General features: G+C 39.0%; 1 protein-coding gene across 1 annotated transcript; it reads left to right on the top strand.

Moving 5' to 3' along the window:
• Window positions 1-5,737: 5,737 nt before the first annotated feature.
• LOC110111924 (GTPase Der) lies at window positions 5,738-12,412 on the top strand (the record flags this gene model as incomplete). Its single annotated transcript, XM_020843996.2, is given in 4 exon segments — window positions 5,738-6,214; window positions 11,523-11,584; window positions 11,949-12,032; window positions 12,119-12,412. Coding segments are annotated over 4 exon segments (828 nt in total), but the record flags the coding sequence as incomplete, so codon positions are not given.
• Between the last annotated feature and the right edge of the window lie 1,217 nt (window positions 12,413-13,629).

Here is a 13,629-nt window from a genome sequence, read left to right as displayed (position 1 = left end):
AATTGCCTTGATCCAGCATGAATCTCGAGGCATATTCAAGTTGGAAACTTTCAAAATTAAACTTGGGACCATCCAAACTTTGATTATGCAAACTTATAGTCAAACTAGATGTCTCGAAGAGACGAACCCAATAACACCAAAATCTGTCTAATCTGAGCCCAAATTGGTCCAAATTAAGAAACCGAAGAACATTTAGAAGGACCAAAGCATAGGTTGGATGATTAGATGATATATAAATATAGCATATTTATAGTATAATCGAGTGGCTCAACAATACGAATCCAACAAGCATAATATCACTTAATTTTGACATCATTTAGGTATATAAATGCTTGACAAACGTTTTATAATCGAGGGGATCAATATGGATCTTTCGATGGAGCACTTTGATTTTGCACTACATCTTCTCCATATGTACGAAGCATGTCACTATAAAAAATCTATAAATAGACTCACACTTCCTACATGAAAGCGGGGTTTGGACCTTCGCAAGCTTGGACATTTGGCTATAGATGAGAAGAGAGCTCTGAGGGTCTAAGATCCTAGAGTTCTAACCAAGCACCATCGCTGGTGAAACTTTTGTCCACCACCCGTGCGTGACCTGGGTACCTATTGTCGGACCACAACCTATCCGTCGAATTGGCGTCCGAACCATCTTCCCAGCTGTAATAGCATGTATTTTGCTAAACAATAATACATTTTAGAGTCATTATAAAGTCATAATTTATTGAATAAACATTTTTCGCCATATCATAATTGAGTGTTTAATATTATAATTATGGGTGGTTCTTATTTTTTTAGGTATGTTGTTTTTATGATCCTCTGCAACGAAATTAAATAATGCTTAGTATACGTGGAGAATATTTGAGACCGCGTTAGGTGATGAGCCCGTTTTTAAATTAAATTTCACTCGCAATAGTTTTAAAATATACAAGCTTTAAAATACTAATTTTATTGAATAATTTATCTTCGATAATATCTTTATAAATTTTTCCACATAAAGGACATTATTTTCAATGAATTTATATTAAAATATCTCTCACTTTTTTTGTCAATGTCGACTTACAATAGGGATAATTTTTGATCACGTACTCACCTATAATCAGTTAACATTTCACTTAAATAATATTTTATTTCAAATATTTATTTAGTATTTTTTTACTTCTTTTTCAGATCAAATTTATATTATTTGAGTTATAAAAAAATAAGAATAATTTTGTAATAAAACTTTCATTACAATAACTTTTTGATATGTGATATATCTCATTTCAATATTAAGCATTTTAACAAGAAAATATAGTTGGAATTTCTACGCTAGTTAATTGAAAGAATATGATTTTTTTTTTAAAATAAAACCGCATTGAGTATGCAAATTATAATAAAAGATTTATCATATATTCTAACTATATTTCTGCAATAAGCCATTAGGGGTGTCATTTTTGACACGACCCGAAACCCCAGGACGCCGGTAAAATAATATCCGGTTCGGGTCCACCCAAACCCGAACCGGGCCGGCTTCCGGGTTCATGAAATCAACCCTAAGTCATTGACCGTTTTTAAAAAATCGGGTCGTGTTCGGTTTGAAACCCGCTAACCTAAAATTGCCCAAAAGTGACACGAAAAATCATTTTTGACCCAAAAAAGCCGAGATGGGAGGTTTAGTTGCCTGAGTAGCGTCCGCTAGTATTTGGGCCCCCGATTATAACACCTCGAGATGGTAGTACGACCGATGGTGGGTGTTGACCGATAACTTATTAGCAATTTTGGGGTCAAATCCGCGCGCTCGTATCGTGTCGGGTCGGGTTGACCGCACGAACCCGAATCGGGCTCGCCTGGGTTGGGTCCAGAAATTTTCCTGACCCATTTGTGTGAAAAACAGGTCGGGTCGGGTGGGCAGTTTCTCGTCGGACCTCTGTTCGCAGCTCTTCTCCTCCCGACAACAATGGCTTTTCGAACCGCAAATTCGGGTGGGATACGGGGAACTCTAAACTTTAAATAACCCGAACAAGATGCCAGAAGGCTCAGTTCCGGGTTCGACCCGAACCCGACCCGTTGACCCGAATTGACACCCCTAATAAGCATATATGATATTGATTGATATTGCATAGAAAAAATAGCATTTACAAGTAAACAAGAAAGACTGTTGTTAACATTATAATAAATATGAATTAACTTTTAAAATATAATGTTCTGCACAGGAGGATTAACCAATGAGCTTTCCTTTAATTAAAAGGTTGATGATATAATCCTATTTTTAGCATGTAACTAATTGATTGAATTACGCCGACGATATAGGGTGATGGCTCTTAAATGATTATTTAAAGTCACAATAAATAAATAAATAATATAATATAAGATAAAATTAACAAATTGATAGCTAAGACAAATAATAAATATGCGGAAGAAAACACAACATTAAAGCTGCATGTCATGCCTTACTTTTCATAATTATACTTGTAATGATATTTTTTGATATTACATTAAACTAATTGATAGTATTTTAATTCATTGATAATTTGATAGCTCATAATACATTAATATTGATATAACATAACATAACATACTAGAATGATTCATTGGGTGATAATATTATTTATCGTATATCTTATAGTTTTATAGTTCTCTTTTGATTTTATTTTAAAATATTGATTTTATTATTGATTTTTGATAATTTTATTGCTCATATTAAGTGATAATTGATATTGATTAGAATTAAATATACATATTAATTCTTTTGCTTTGCATTGAAAGCAATTATAGAGTTTTGGTTTCATGTTGGATTTTTTAGCTTGTTATGTGGATATTAATTATTTCAGGTCAGGGAAGGGGTCGGGATTATGAGTAGTGATATTGATAAAGGTTGTCAGATTCTTTAGATTTAGCTCTACACATTCTTTTAGTCTTTTGTAGTAAGGAGCTTCTAATATATTAATGATTGTATTGATCTCCTAGCTATTGTATATTGATTTTAGGATAATGAATATTGTGCAATATTTTGATATATATAATAGTTAGTTGCTTTTCACTGAATATATGTTTATTATTTTGATGATTTATAGAAGCCATAATTGATTAATTAGGAAGATAAAATATATAATATTTTAAATTGATTTTTGGGGCATTACAATTCATTCACTAATAGTTGTTGGACTTCCACATAAGTGATAACATTGTTGGAAATCCATTTGACCATCATCCCAAGCCCCTGACCACTGTTGAACCCCCACCTGCCCGTTAGACTTCCACTAGACCATCTTCTGACCACCGTCGTCCCGTCGACTACGGTCCCTCTAACCATCATCACCCATCGATTATGGTCCCACCGACCACCATTACCTGACTAACGTCCCTTCGACCACCATTGCCCACCGACTTCAATTCCTCCGACCACCATCACCACTCAATTATGGTCCCTCCGACCACCGCTACCCGTTGACTACAATCCCTCTTACCTCCATCGCCCACTGACTGCAATCTACTTGGCCAATGTCACATGTCGACTACGATCCATCAGACCTCAATAGCTTGACCATGACCCCTCTGACCTCCATCATCTAACTACGGTCCTACCGACTAAAATTTACATGCTAATGCTCTCTTAATAATAACTCTCATATCACTTGATTCTTTTTACTCCCATCATATAATGTGTTTTATATGATGTATATTTGCATTGAGCGAAGGCCTTCCCTCGAGGAAGGGCTCCATTTGTAATTGACTGCAAACACTAGTGGAATCATTTTAACTAGGTCAAGCCCTACGGTTTTCCCCTTTTCAAGGTTTTATACAAAAAATTTATTATGTCTTTTATGACTCTCACACCTCTCTTTTATCTGTATGTGTGATGTATCTTCATTTAAAGTCAGGACATTAAACTCCATATCTCTTTACAGACACGAATGTTCTAGGACACAATAAGACTGTCGTTGTTGACCACCATCATGGGACCGTTGCCACCCAACCACCGTCATTGAATCACAAACATTGTGAGATCACTATCATTAGATGGACACCAACCTACCTGGTCCCCAATCGCCATCCCAACATAGCCCTATCATAATTGTGAGAACATCACCATCGTCAGATGGAGCTATTATTTTGTGCGGACACCGGATGGTTCTCCCGTCCAGTTAAATGCTTGGTACCGAGCGCGATACATTTTTGAGGTGATATGGTGCATTTTTATTGGTCTTCAAATATCCTCCGGACTCTCGGCAGAGAATAATAAATCCATCGGATGATTATATTTGATATTTTACGTGTGAATTATGTTCATTTTGTCAATTCTTTTGCAATGTTATTTGTTTACAATTTTTTTTTTTTTTTTTTTTTTTTAAAATTTTGGGAAAAGCCCGTATATTAACTCAAAAGAAAGTTACATAACAGAACAAAATAACAAAATTGGCTATTAAAAATAAGCCAAGCTACAATAGCTTCAAAAAGGATGAAAACCTATGAAAATACACATGTGTGTATACCCGAAAAAGCTCCAACCGTAGACCAAAAAAGGCTCCCATGCCCGGATTACCTGGACTCAGGAATAGATAAATAAGAGTATGCAGAACAATCACATCCCTGGTTGCCCAAAGATGCCATCAGACCATCCAAGGGATGAGTGGGGAGCTTCATCATTGTCCAGGAAGGCATATCTGCAAATTCACGAGGCAACAACGAAGCAGCATCAACTGGAAAAGCATGAATAAAATAGCCTACATCCTGTCCAACAAGTCCATAGCATTTTCCCAAGTCATAATCCTCTCAGACAATGCTCTTTTAATACAAAGCTGTAACGAAGTGTGGCATTGCAGCTTGTTCCCAAATATCCTATTATTCCTCTCTTTCCATATATAATAGATCACCGATGATACCGCCATTTTGTAAAAATTGATCATCTCATAATTTTCATTATATTGTCCATTTAACCAATCATAAACTTGCAAAATATTAGGCCTAAGCAGAAAATTATCCATTCAAGGAATAATGCTAGTCAGGATAGAGAAAGAGTAAGAGCATTCAAAGTATAAATGGGATACCGTTTCATCATGTGTGTGACAAAGACAGCATGAGCTTGGAACAAAAACATTCCTGAGACGTAGAGCCTCCGCAGTTTTGAGACCCCCCATAATTGCAAGCCAAGCGTATACGGAGAATTTTAGAACCTTTCTTTTGTGTCAAATCATTTTATACCAGCTGCAATCAGATATGTCAGAATAAAATTCCTCCATAAAATTTTTAAAATGACCTTTCTCCTTATCATACCATAGCAAACATAGACCTTCCGCAGCAATAACATTTATACTCGCAAAAACATCCCTCAAACCTGATGAAATGTAATCAGGTAAAGTCCAACCAGAATCAGACAAGATGTTGCAAAGAGGAATATCAGGAATTTGAGACAAAGTGACGCTTCCAAAAAAATCAGAGAGTGCAGTTTTGATACCAATGATCCCATTTTAAGGAAATGGGGGCAGCCTTTGTAATCCTAAACTTAAAGCAATGTTTGGCCATGTTTGCAGTAAGGCATATTGATTTCCATATGTTAGAAGCATCAGCCATAGGGGCTTTCCAAGGCGATCTATATTTGTTCAACAGCCATACAGATAATGGAGAAGAGCAATTGTACATCCGAAATATAACAGAACAGTTATAAGAAAATTGCATGACAGGTATAGAGGAAATGCCCAATCCACCTTTAGAAAGGCAAGCATACTTTATTTCAGGCTATCATATGCAGCTATCATTTTTTTTTGTTGGGAAAATAATTAAATTATGCCTTTTTCAGCGCCAAGCAGATAAACCGCCTCTTCGCCCCTCAGACGTCTTCTAATGGTGTCCTCTCCACTCCGACACCATGGCTACTCAATACATTCTTCTAGGTTTCCGGCGACCCCCTCCATTTCCCTCCCACTTTCTCCGAACCATCTCCACGAAATTCTCTCCACAAAAACTCGGCCCAATCTACTCTGTCTGTTCACTCATCACTTCCCTTCATCCCACTTCTCTTCCTATAAACTAGTTGATCGTTGTAGAAGACCGTTGCGCTGTAATTTTTGCCATCAGGATTCCTTGGATTTCGAAGAAGTGAATGGCGATTTTGATGAGGTTGGAGAGGAAAACGGAGAGTTCTCGGAGCTTGAGTTGCTTGAACTTGACGAAGAGGCGCGCCGTGCCGCCAGAAAGTATTCCATGTCCTTGTCTAAGGAACTCGGCCTAGGTATTTTAATTTTTTTTTTCTAATAGCTTCTTGCCACCGAGCACAGCGATAGTAAATGCATTAATTTTCCATGAGGGATGATCGGAGTGGTATGTTAATTGAATATATAATTGAAAGATTTCTAGATTAAAGAGAAAGTTGAAATACTAGAAGAGAGACATTAGCAGAGAATGCAGATAAAGCTTTTGTTCTCTTTTTATTAAGCTTCTGGTAATACTACAATATGGTTTGCTCAGCCAATATATAAGAGGAGAGCGGAATATTATTCCGTTAGAGAGATGCTTCTGGAAGATGGTGAGGTCTGAGATTGTCAGACAACTGACAGAGAAGCGGTGCACTTGCTAACCTCATATGCTAACAGGCCCCCTCAAACTGACTGTCCTTTGGAAGGATGGTTAGTTTGGTACGCATTTTTTGGAATCTATTAACTGCAAGGGTTTGGTTAGACTGTAGGCAGTTTGATCCAAGGAGTTGATGCGAAGAATGACAATTTCCTTGTTCTTGATGTGGTGACTAATGAAATGATAGTCGTTCTCAATATGTTTGATTATGGCATGGAATTCTGGGTTGTTGGCGAGGGTCATTGATGTGTTGTTGCATAACAAATTGGTGGGTTGGGTTTGTGGAGCTTCGAATTCTGCGAGAAGTCTGCAAAGCCATAAGATATATGAGGTAGCCACTAGTAAGGCGCGGTATTCAACTTCGGTGGAGGACTTGGTGATGGTAACTTGCTTTTTCATGGACCATGATATTAAATTTGTTCCAAGGAAAGTGCAGAACCTCGTTATGGACTTGCGGTTTGTGTGATCTGATGCCCAGTCTGTGTCGGCATATGTGTTTGGGATCAAATCACTACACGAGATGGGAAGACCATAGTTGAGGGTGCCTTGTATGTATCGGAGAAGCCGTTTGAAGGCTTGAAAGTGGCTTGCTTTGGGGTCATGCATGCGTTGGCAAATTTGATTTAATGCAAATGCAATATCTAGTCTAGTGATGGTTAGGTATTGTAGGGAACCAGCCAATTGTCGGTAGAGGGTTTGATTGTCTATTGGTTGGTCTGTAGAGGTTTGAGGATGTTGTTTGAGGGTGATGGGTGTTGAAGCCGGTTTGCAGTTTAAGAAGCCACTTGCTTTGAGGATGTCTTGGGCATATTGCAACTGATCTAAGAAGTAGTCGTGAGGGGTTGAGGATATTCTTATGCCAAGAAAGACAGAGACCGGGCCAAGGTCTTTGATGGAGAAGGCGGCTCGCAGATTGAGCAGGAGATGTTGTATGGACTTCGTGTCGTTGCCCATGACTAGCATGTCGTCGACGTATATGAGTATATACATATGAACCGTGCCAACTTGGTAAATGAGTAGGGAGGGATCATACTTGCTGAACTTAAAGCCAGCTTCTTGAAGGTGTGTTGTGAGTTTGCTGTACCGTTGTCTTGGAGATTGCTTTAGGCCGTAGATGGCCTTGTGTAGCTTACAGACGTGGTTTGGAAATTGTTTGTCGATGAACCCCTGCGGTTGATGCATATAGACATCCTCTTCTAGATCGCCATGGAGAAAGGCGTTGGAGACGTCTAGTTGAATGACTTGCCAGTCTCTTTGAAGTGCAATGGTAAGAAGTATTCAGATGGTGGGTAGCTTACTAGCTTGGCAACGGGATTGAATGTCTCTTTATAGTTAATGTCGAGTTGTTGATCGAAGCCTTTGGCAACAAGTCTGGCTTTGTGCCTTTCAATTTGGCCATTTGAATTCAATTTAGTTCTGTATGTCCATTTGCAACCGAGGATTGGGTGATGTTGGGGCGGAGGTACGAGTGACCATGTTCCCTACCTGTGTAGGGCCTGAAACTCATCGGACATGGCAGCACGCTTGGATAGGCTTTTGTTGGTTTTGGTGAAGAAGGTGGGCGTGTAGTTGTCGAGTGTGGTGGCAAGCAGATCGAAAATGGGTTTTGGCTTCAAGTTTCCTGATTTGAACCTCGTTTGCATGGGATGTGGAGGTGGAGGTGGTGTATTTGAGGCTTATTGTTCTTGTGGTAACGGTGATGCAGGACGAATGCTAATGGGAGAATGGGTGGTGGTGGTTGGAGATGTTGATGTGGTACGTAGTGTGATCGGTGGTGGGAATGTAGAATGAGTGTCTGGTGGTTGGGAGGTATGAGTGGTTGGAATGGTGGAGATTGGAAGTAATGTGAGTGGAGATGTATTGGTCATTGGTGGTGGAGTTGATGGTTTGGAGAGGTTGGATTGAAAGGAAAGATGCGTCCGTGAAAGACCACGTGTTTGGAGATGTATGCTTTGTTGGTTGTTCGGTCGAAGCATTTGTATCCTTTGTGAGTGGGAGCGTTAACGATAAATATACATTCGTGTGATCGTGGTGATAGCTTGTTGGGTGCTTGGTGTCTGAGCCATGGGAAGCACATATATCCAAAGTTTCAGAGATGTTGGTAGGATGGCAGCGATGCATATAGGAGTTGAAAGAAAATTTGGAGATTGCAGGCTTTGGTAGGTAGTATGTTAATTAGATAGTTAGCGGTGAGCAGAGCGTCATCCCAGAAGGAGTTGGGAAGATTGGCTACAAGTAGGAGAGTGCGAGTTGTGTCTAGGAGATAACGGTGCTTGCGTTCAGCCTAACAATTTTGCTCGGGAGTATGTGGGCAGCTGCGTTGGTGAAGAATGCCGTTGTTGGAGAGGAATGTTTTGAAGTTGGCTCCTGTGTATTCCCCTCCTCCATCCGACCGGAGGATTTTTATTTTATTGTTGAATTGATTGTGAACCATGTTCGAGAATTGTTGAAATTTAAAAAATGTTTCTGCTTTGGAGTTCATTAGATAGAGCCAATAAAATATTATATGATCATCGATTAAAATAACATAGTATTTATAACCACTAAGTGAAGGTACGGGGGCGGGGCCCCAAACATCTGTATGGATTAACATGAGAGGAGCTGTTACATGGTTTGAGCTAGTGGGAAATGAGAGTTTGTGGCTCTTGGCTATGTTCCAAAATTTGCAAACTATTGGGGTAGTGGAGATACTAATAGAGGGATCTAATTTTGCTAAGCTATGCATGATAAGTTGATGCGGATGGCCAAGCCGTGCGTGCCAAGATTGGGCGGAGGTTGAGCTGGAGCTGAGAGCATAAGTGGGTGAGGACGAGTTGGTGGACAACAAATAGAGGCCGTCGCGACTCCTACCACGAAGGAGAATTTGGTTGTCCTGTAGGTCCTCGATTTGGAATCCAGATGAATCAAAAGAGATTGAACAGTTGTTATCGAATGTTAATTTATGAATGGAAAGTAGATTGTAGGATAATGAAGGAACATGGAGAAGGTTTCGGAGGTATAACTTACGGTTGGATTGTGGTAGGGGAAGAATGCCGTTGCCAGTGTTTTGGATAGGTAGCATGCTTCCATTTGCGATAGAGATGGAGTCTGATCCTTGGTTGGGAAGCGATTGATGTAAATTTGTAGCATATGCAGTAAGATGAGACAAAGCTCCAGAGTCTAAGACCCACTTGGTTGAAGGGATAGGTGGCGAGTGAGAAAGCAACGCGCGAGTGGGTGGGGGTGTATAGTTGAGATTGCATTTGTGCCAGCAATGTGTGGCGATGTGTCCGGGCTTGTTGCAGATCTGACATGTTGGCCGGGAGGTTGTTGGTGGGGCTGCGTCTGGACCTGCTGAGCTTGTGTTTCGGGTGTTGGAGCCTCGGCCGCGGGTGGGACGAGAGGTTTGGTAGAAGTTGCTTCTACCCCTAGCGAGGCGGGTGTTGCTGTAAAATGCAGCATTGTCCTTTGACAACGTGGTGTCTTTGAGCAGCTGAGTTTGGATATTAATCTCCTCTCTACAAAGTAGCGAATACAGAACATCCAGGCTGATTGGAGTTTGGCAGGTGCGGATGGACGTGCTAAAAGAGTTGTAAGCCGTAGGAAGACCATTTAGGATGTAATAGATGATGTCTTCAGTGTCCACTCTAGACCCGACAGCGGCGATATTATCGACTAGGCTTTTGATCTATGCTAGATAGTTCTGCATTGAGCTGTCTCCTATGATGACGTTGTGTAGTGCGTTCTTGAGTTGGACAACATTTTCCATATTTCCTGAGTTGAGGACAAGTTCAGGATGTAGGGTAGTATGGTGGGGGAAATGGTAGAGAAAAGAGTGGATACAAGGTTTTTGTCTATGAGCTTTCATAGACGGTGATTTGGGCTAGATTAGAGCAGCTGCAGCTGAGTGCCGGTTAGGTATCCTTCGAAGTCGTTGGCGGAGAAGAGCTTGAGTGTTTGCAGCCTCCAAATGGCATAGTTCTCGTTGTTGAGCTGGATGGTAATGATTTGCTTGATGTTAGACATAAGAAATTTGAGGGGATAGGGGATAGTAAACTCTGCCATGGACGCTGAGTGAGAGGAGACCGATTGAGATGCTAACTGAGCGCTGGAGGCATCGCGTTCGGACATTCTCCTGAGAAAGAGAAGCTGTAGAGCGTTACAGCTCTGATACCATGAGAGATTTCTAGATTAAAGAGAAAGCTGAAATACTATAAGAGAGACATTAGCAGAGAATGCAGATAAAGCTTTTGGTCTCTTTTCATTAAGCTTTTGGTAATACTACAGTATGGTTTGCTCAGCCAATATATAAGAGGAGAGCGGAATATTATTCCGTTAGAGAGATGCGATGGTGAGGTCTAAGATTGTCAGACGGCTGACAGAGAAGTGGTGCACTTGCTACCGTCATATGCTAACAATAATCATGAAGGTGGAGGGAAGAGAAGAAATCTATATATTTTCATCTTCTCTTGGAAACTTTAATACTATGTATCTTCTTTCTTTAAACATAGTTTTGATAGGAATATTGAATCATCCTGTTTCCATCCATCCCTTTTAATGGAGCATTTACTTCCTTTTAAGCGGTTATTCTCAACCATCCTTGAGGGACCTTTTGGTTCAATACTAATTAGATTGCAACGTTATCTGGATAATAATGTCAACTAACAAATACACTATGTTGGTTTATTGTTATCTTACTTAAATATGCAACATTAATTAGTATGATTAGCGGTGATTATACTTTTGTAAATCGTTTATTTTGGTTCTTGGATAGTTAGATAGGTTGACATCTTGATGTTTGCTGATTTGACTGATATCTATATGTCATCAACATATAACTTAAGCACCATTTACAAAATAACTGTTAAAATATGTCACCAAATCAAATAGGTGACATCTATAATATCATAGCATTACATAGCATACATTAGTGAATCAAATTTTCCTTCACCGGGCAAGGTCTTACTTGGCATATTTGGTTCTTTTAGAGGATGAAACCTATGAAGACAGGGGAGAGAAGTGGCAGGGGCAGAAAACTTTGAGTATACAGGTGAGTTTTCCTCTTTTTCTATTTTGTTTTTTTGCACAATGCACGTATTCTATTTCTATGGAATGTAGAGTATAATTTGTGGAGCTGCTGCCTAGATGGAGCAATGCTGCAACAGAAGATGCTAATTATTTTTGAAGAATAGTTCATGTACAAGTTTGTTTTTATCCTTTGCTTCTGACAATTCATGCGTGCTTAATGATTCATGGCTACAGACAAATATCTAAAGCAGGATTTTGTGCTTATGGATTTGCTAAGATTAGTTAACAAAATGATGCAGTTTACTTGCTCATCATGCAAGAGGAAATAAAGCCAACATAAACATGCTCACCTCGTGTTACTAATAATGTGTGTATATTTTGCTTAGATCCCCGAGAATCTTCTCCCAAAGGTAGCAATAGTTGGAAGACCAAACGTGGGTAAATCAGCATTGTTCAATCGCCTTGTTGGGGTACTATATTGATGATTTTCCTCAAATCCATCTAATGCTGCATGCCGCAGCGATGAAAATCATGTAATTATTTTGATTTATTTCAGGGGAATATGGCTATTGTTGTTGACGAACCTGGTGTTACTAGAGATCGTCTGTATGGCAGGTCTTTTTGGGGGGACCGGGAATTTTCAGTAATAGATACAGGCGGTGTCATGACTTTTTCAAGATCACATGATGATGTCATGGAGGAACTTGCCATTACTACAACTATTGGTATGGAAGGGATTTCTCTTGCTCTTAGGGAAGCAGCTGTTGCAAGAATGCCCTCTATGATCGAGAAACAAGCTGCTGCTGCTGTGGAAGAAGCATCTGTTATTATATTTCTTGTAGATGGACAGGTATTGATTTTATTTGTAAATTTAGAAGTCGTTTTGCGTGATTTTGTGCATGTTGTCTTTTATTACATTTAACTGAAACATGACAAGATTGTAGGTGCCCTGAAATTTATAAAATGAAAAGGCTAGTTTTTAATTTCAATTCAGGAGAAGTGGTTATAGAGGAATTAAGTTAATGTGTCATACTTTAAAACTATGGGAGATGGAGTTATGGAGCATAGGTTGTGGGCGTGATACTAATATTTCTTAAAGAAAAAATCAATTTGGATTCATGCCGGGTATGTCTATTATGGAAGTTATACACTTATTGAGAGGTTTGATGGAGAAGTATAGAGAGAATAAGGAGGATCTACATATGATATTTATTGATTTAGAAAAAGCATATGATAAAGTTCCTAGAGAAGTGCTATGGAGAGTTCTAGAAAAGAATGGGGTTGATAATATTTATATTCAAGTTATTAAGGATATGTATGCAGGAGCTATTGCTTGTGTTCAAGCACAAGGTGGCTTAACCAAGTATTTTCCTATTTCAGCTGGATTACATCAAGAATCAGCTTTAAGCCCATATCTTTTTGTTTTAGTCATGGATGTTCTCACTAGACATTTGCAAGAGGTTGTACCTTGGTGTATGTTTTTTGCTTATGATTTTGTTCTTGTTAATAAGACTCGAGAGGGAGTTGAAGGTAAACTTGAATTATGAAGGTTAACCTTTGATTCTAAAGGTTTTCGTTTGAGTAGATCTAAAAATGAATATATAGAGTGTAATTTTAGTAGTAATAGATATAATGGGGGAATTGTGATTTTGGGCGATCAAGTCATTAATAAGAGTACACGTTTTAGATATATGAGGTCTATTGTTTAGAGTGATGGTGAAATATATGGAGAGATTATTAGTAAAATTCAAGTTGAATGGTTGAAGTAGAGGAATGCATTGGGCTTGTTCTGTGATAGAAAAGTCCACCTTCAATCATAAGGGAAAACTTTATAAGATGTGGTGAGATCTGCAATGCTTTATGGTGCAAAATATTGGCCATTAAAAGAGAAGCATAATATTAAGTTAAGTGTTGTAGAGATTTGGATTCTTAGGCGGATGAGTGGCTTTACTCTTAGAGATATAATACAAAATGAGCGTATACATGAAAATGTTGGAGTAGCTCAAGTGGAAGATAATTAGAGAGAGTCACCTTAAATGGTTTGGTCACATAAAACGGCGGCCTTCC

The sequence above is a fragment of the Dendrobium catenatum genome, unplaced genomic scaffold (genome assembly GCF_001605985.2).
Source record: "Dendrobium catenatum unplaced genomic scaffold, ASM160598v2 original_scaffold_281394, whole genome shotgun sequence".
Lineage (NCBI taxonomy): Eukaryota > Viridiplantae > Streptophyta > Magnoliopsida > Asparagales > Orchidaceae > Dendrobium > Dendrobium catenatum.
Note: the sequence above shows the minus strand (reverse complement) of the source record. Positions and strands in the feature narration are given on the sequence as shown.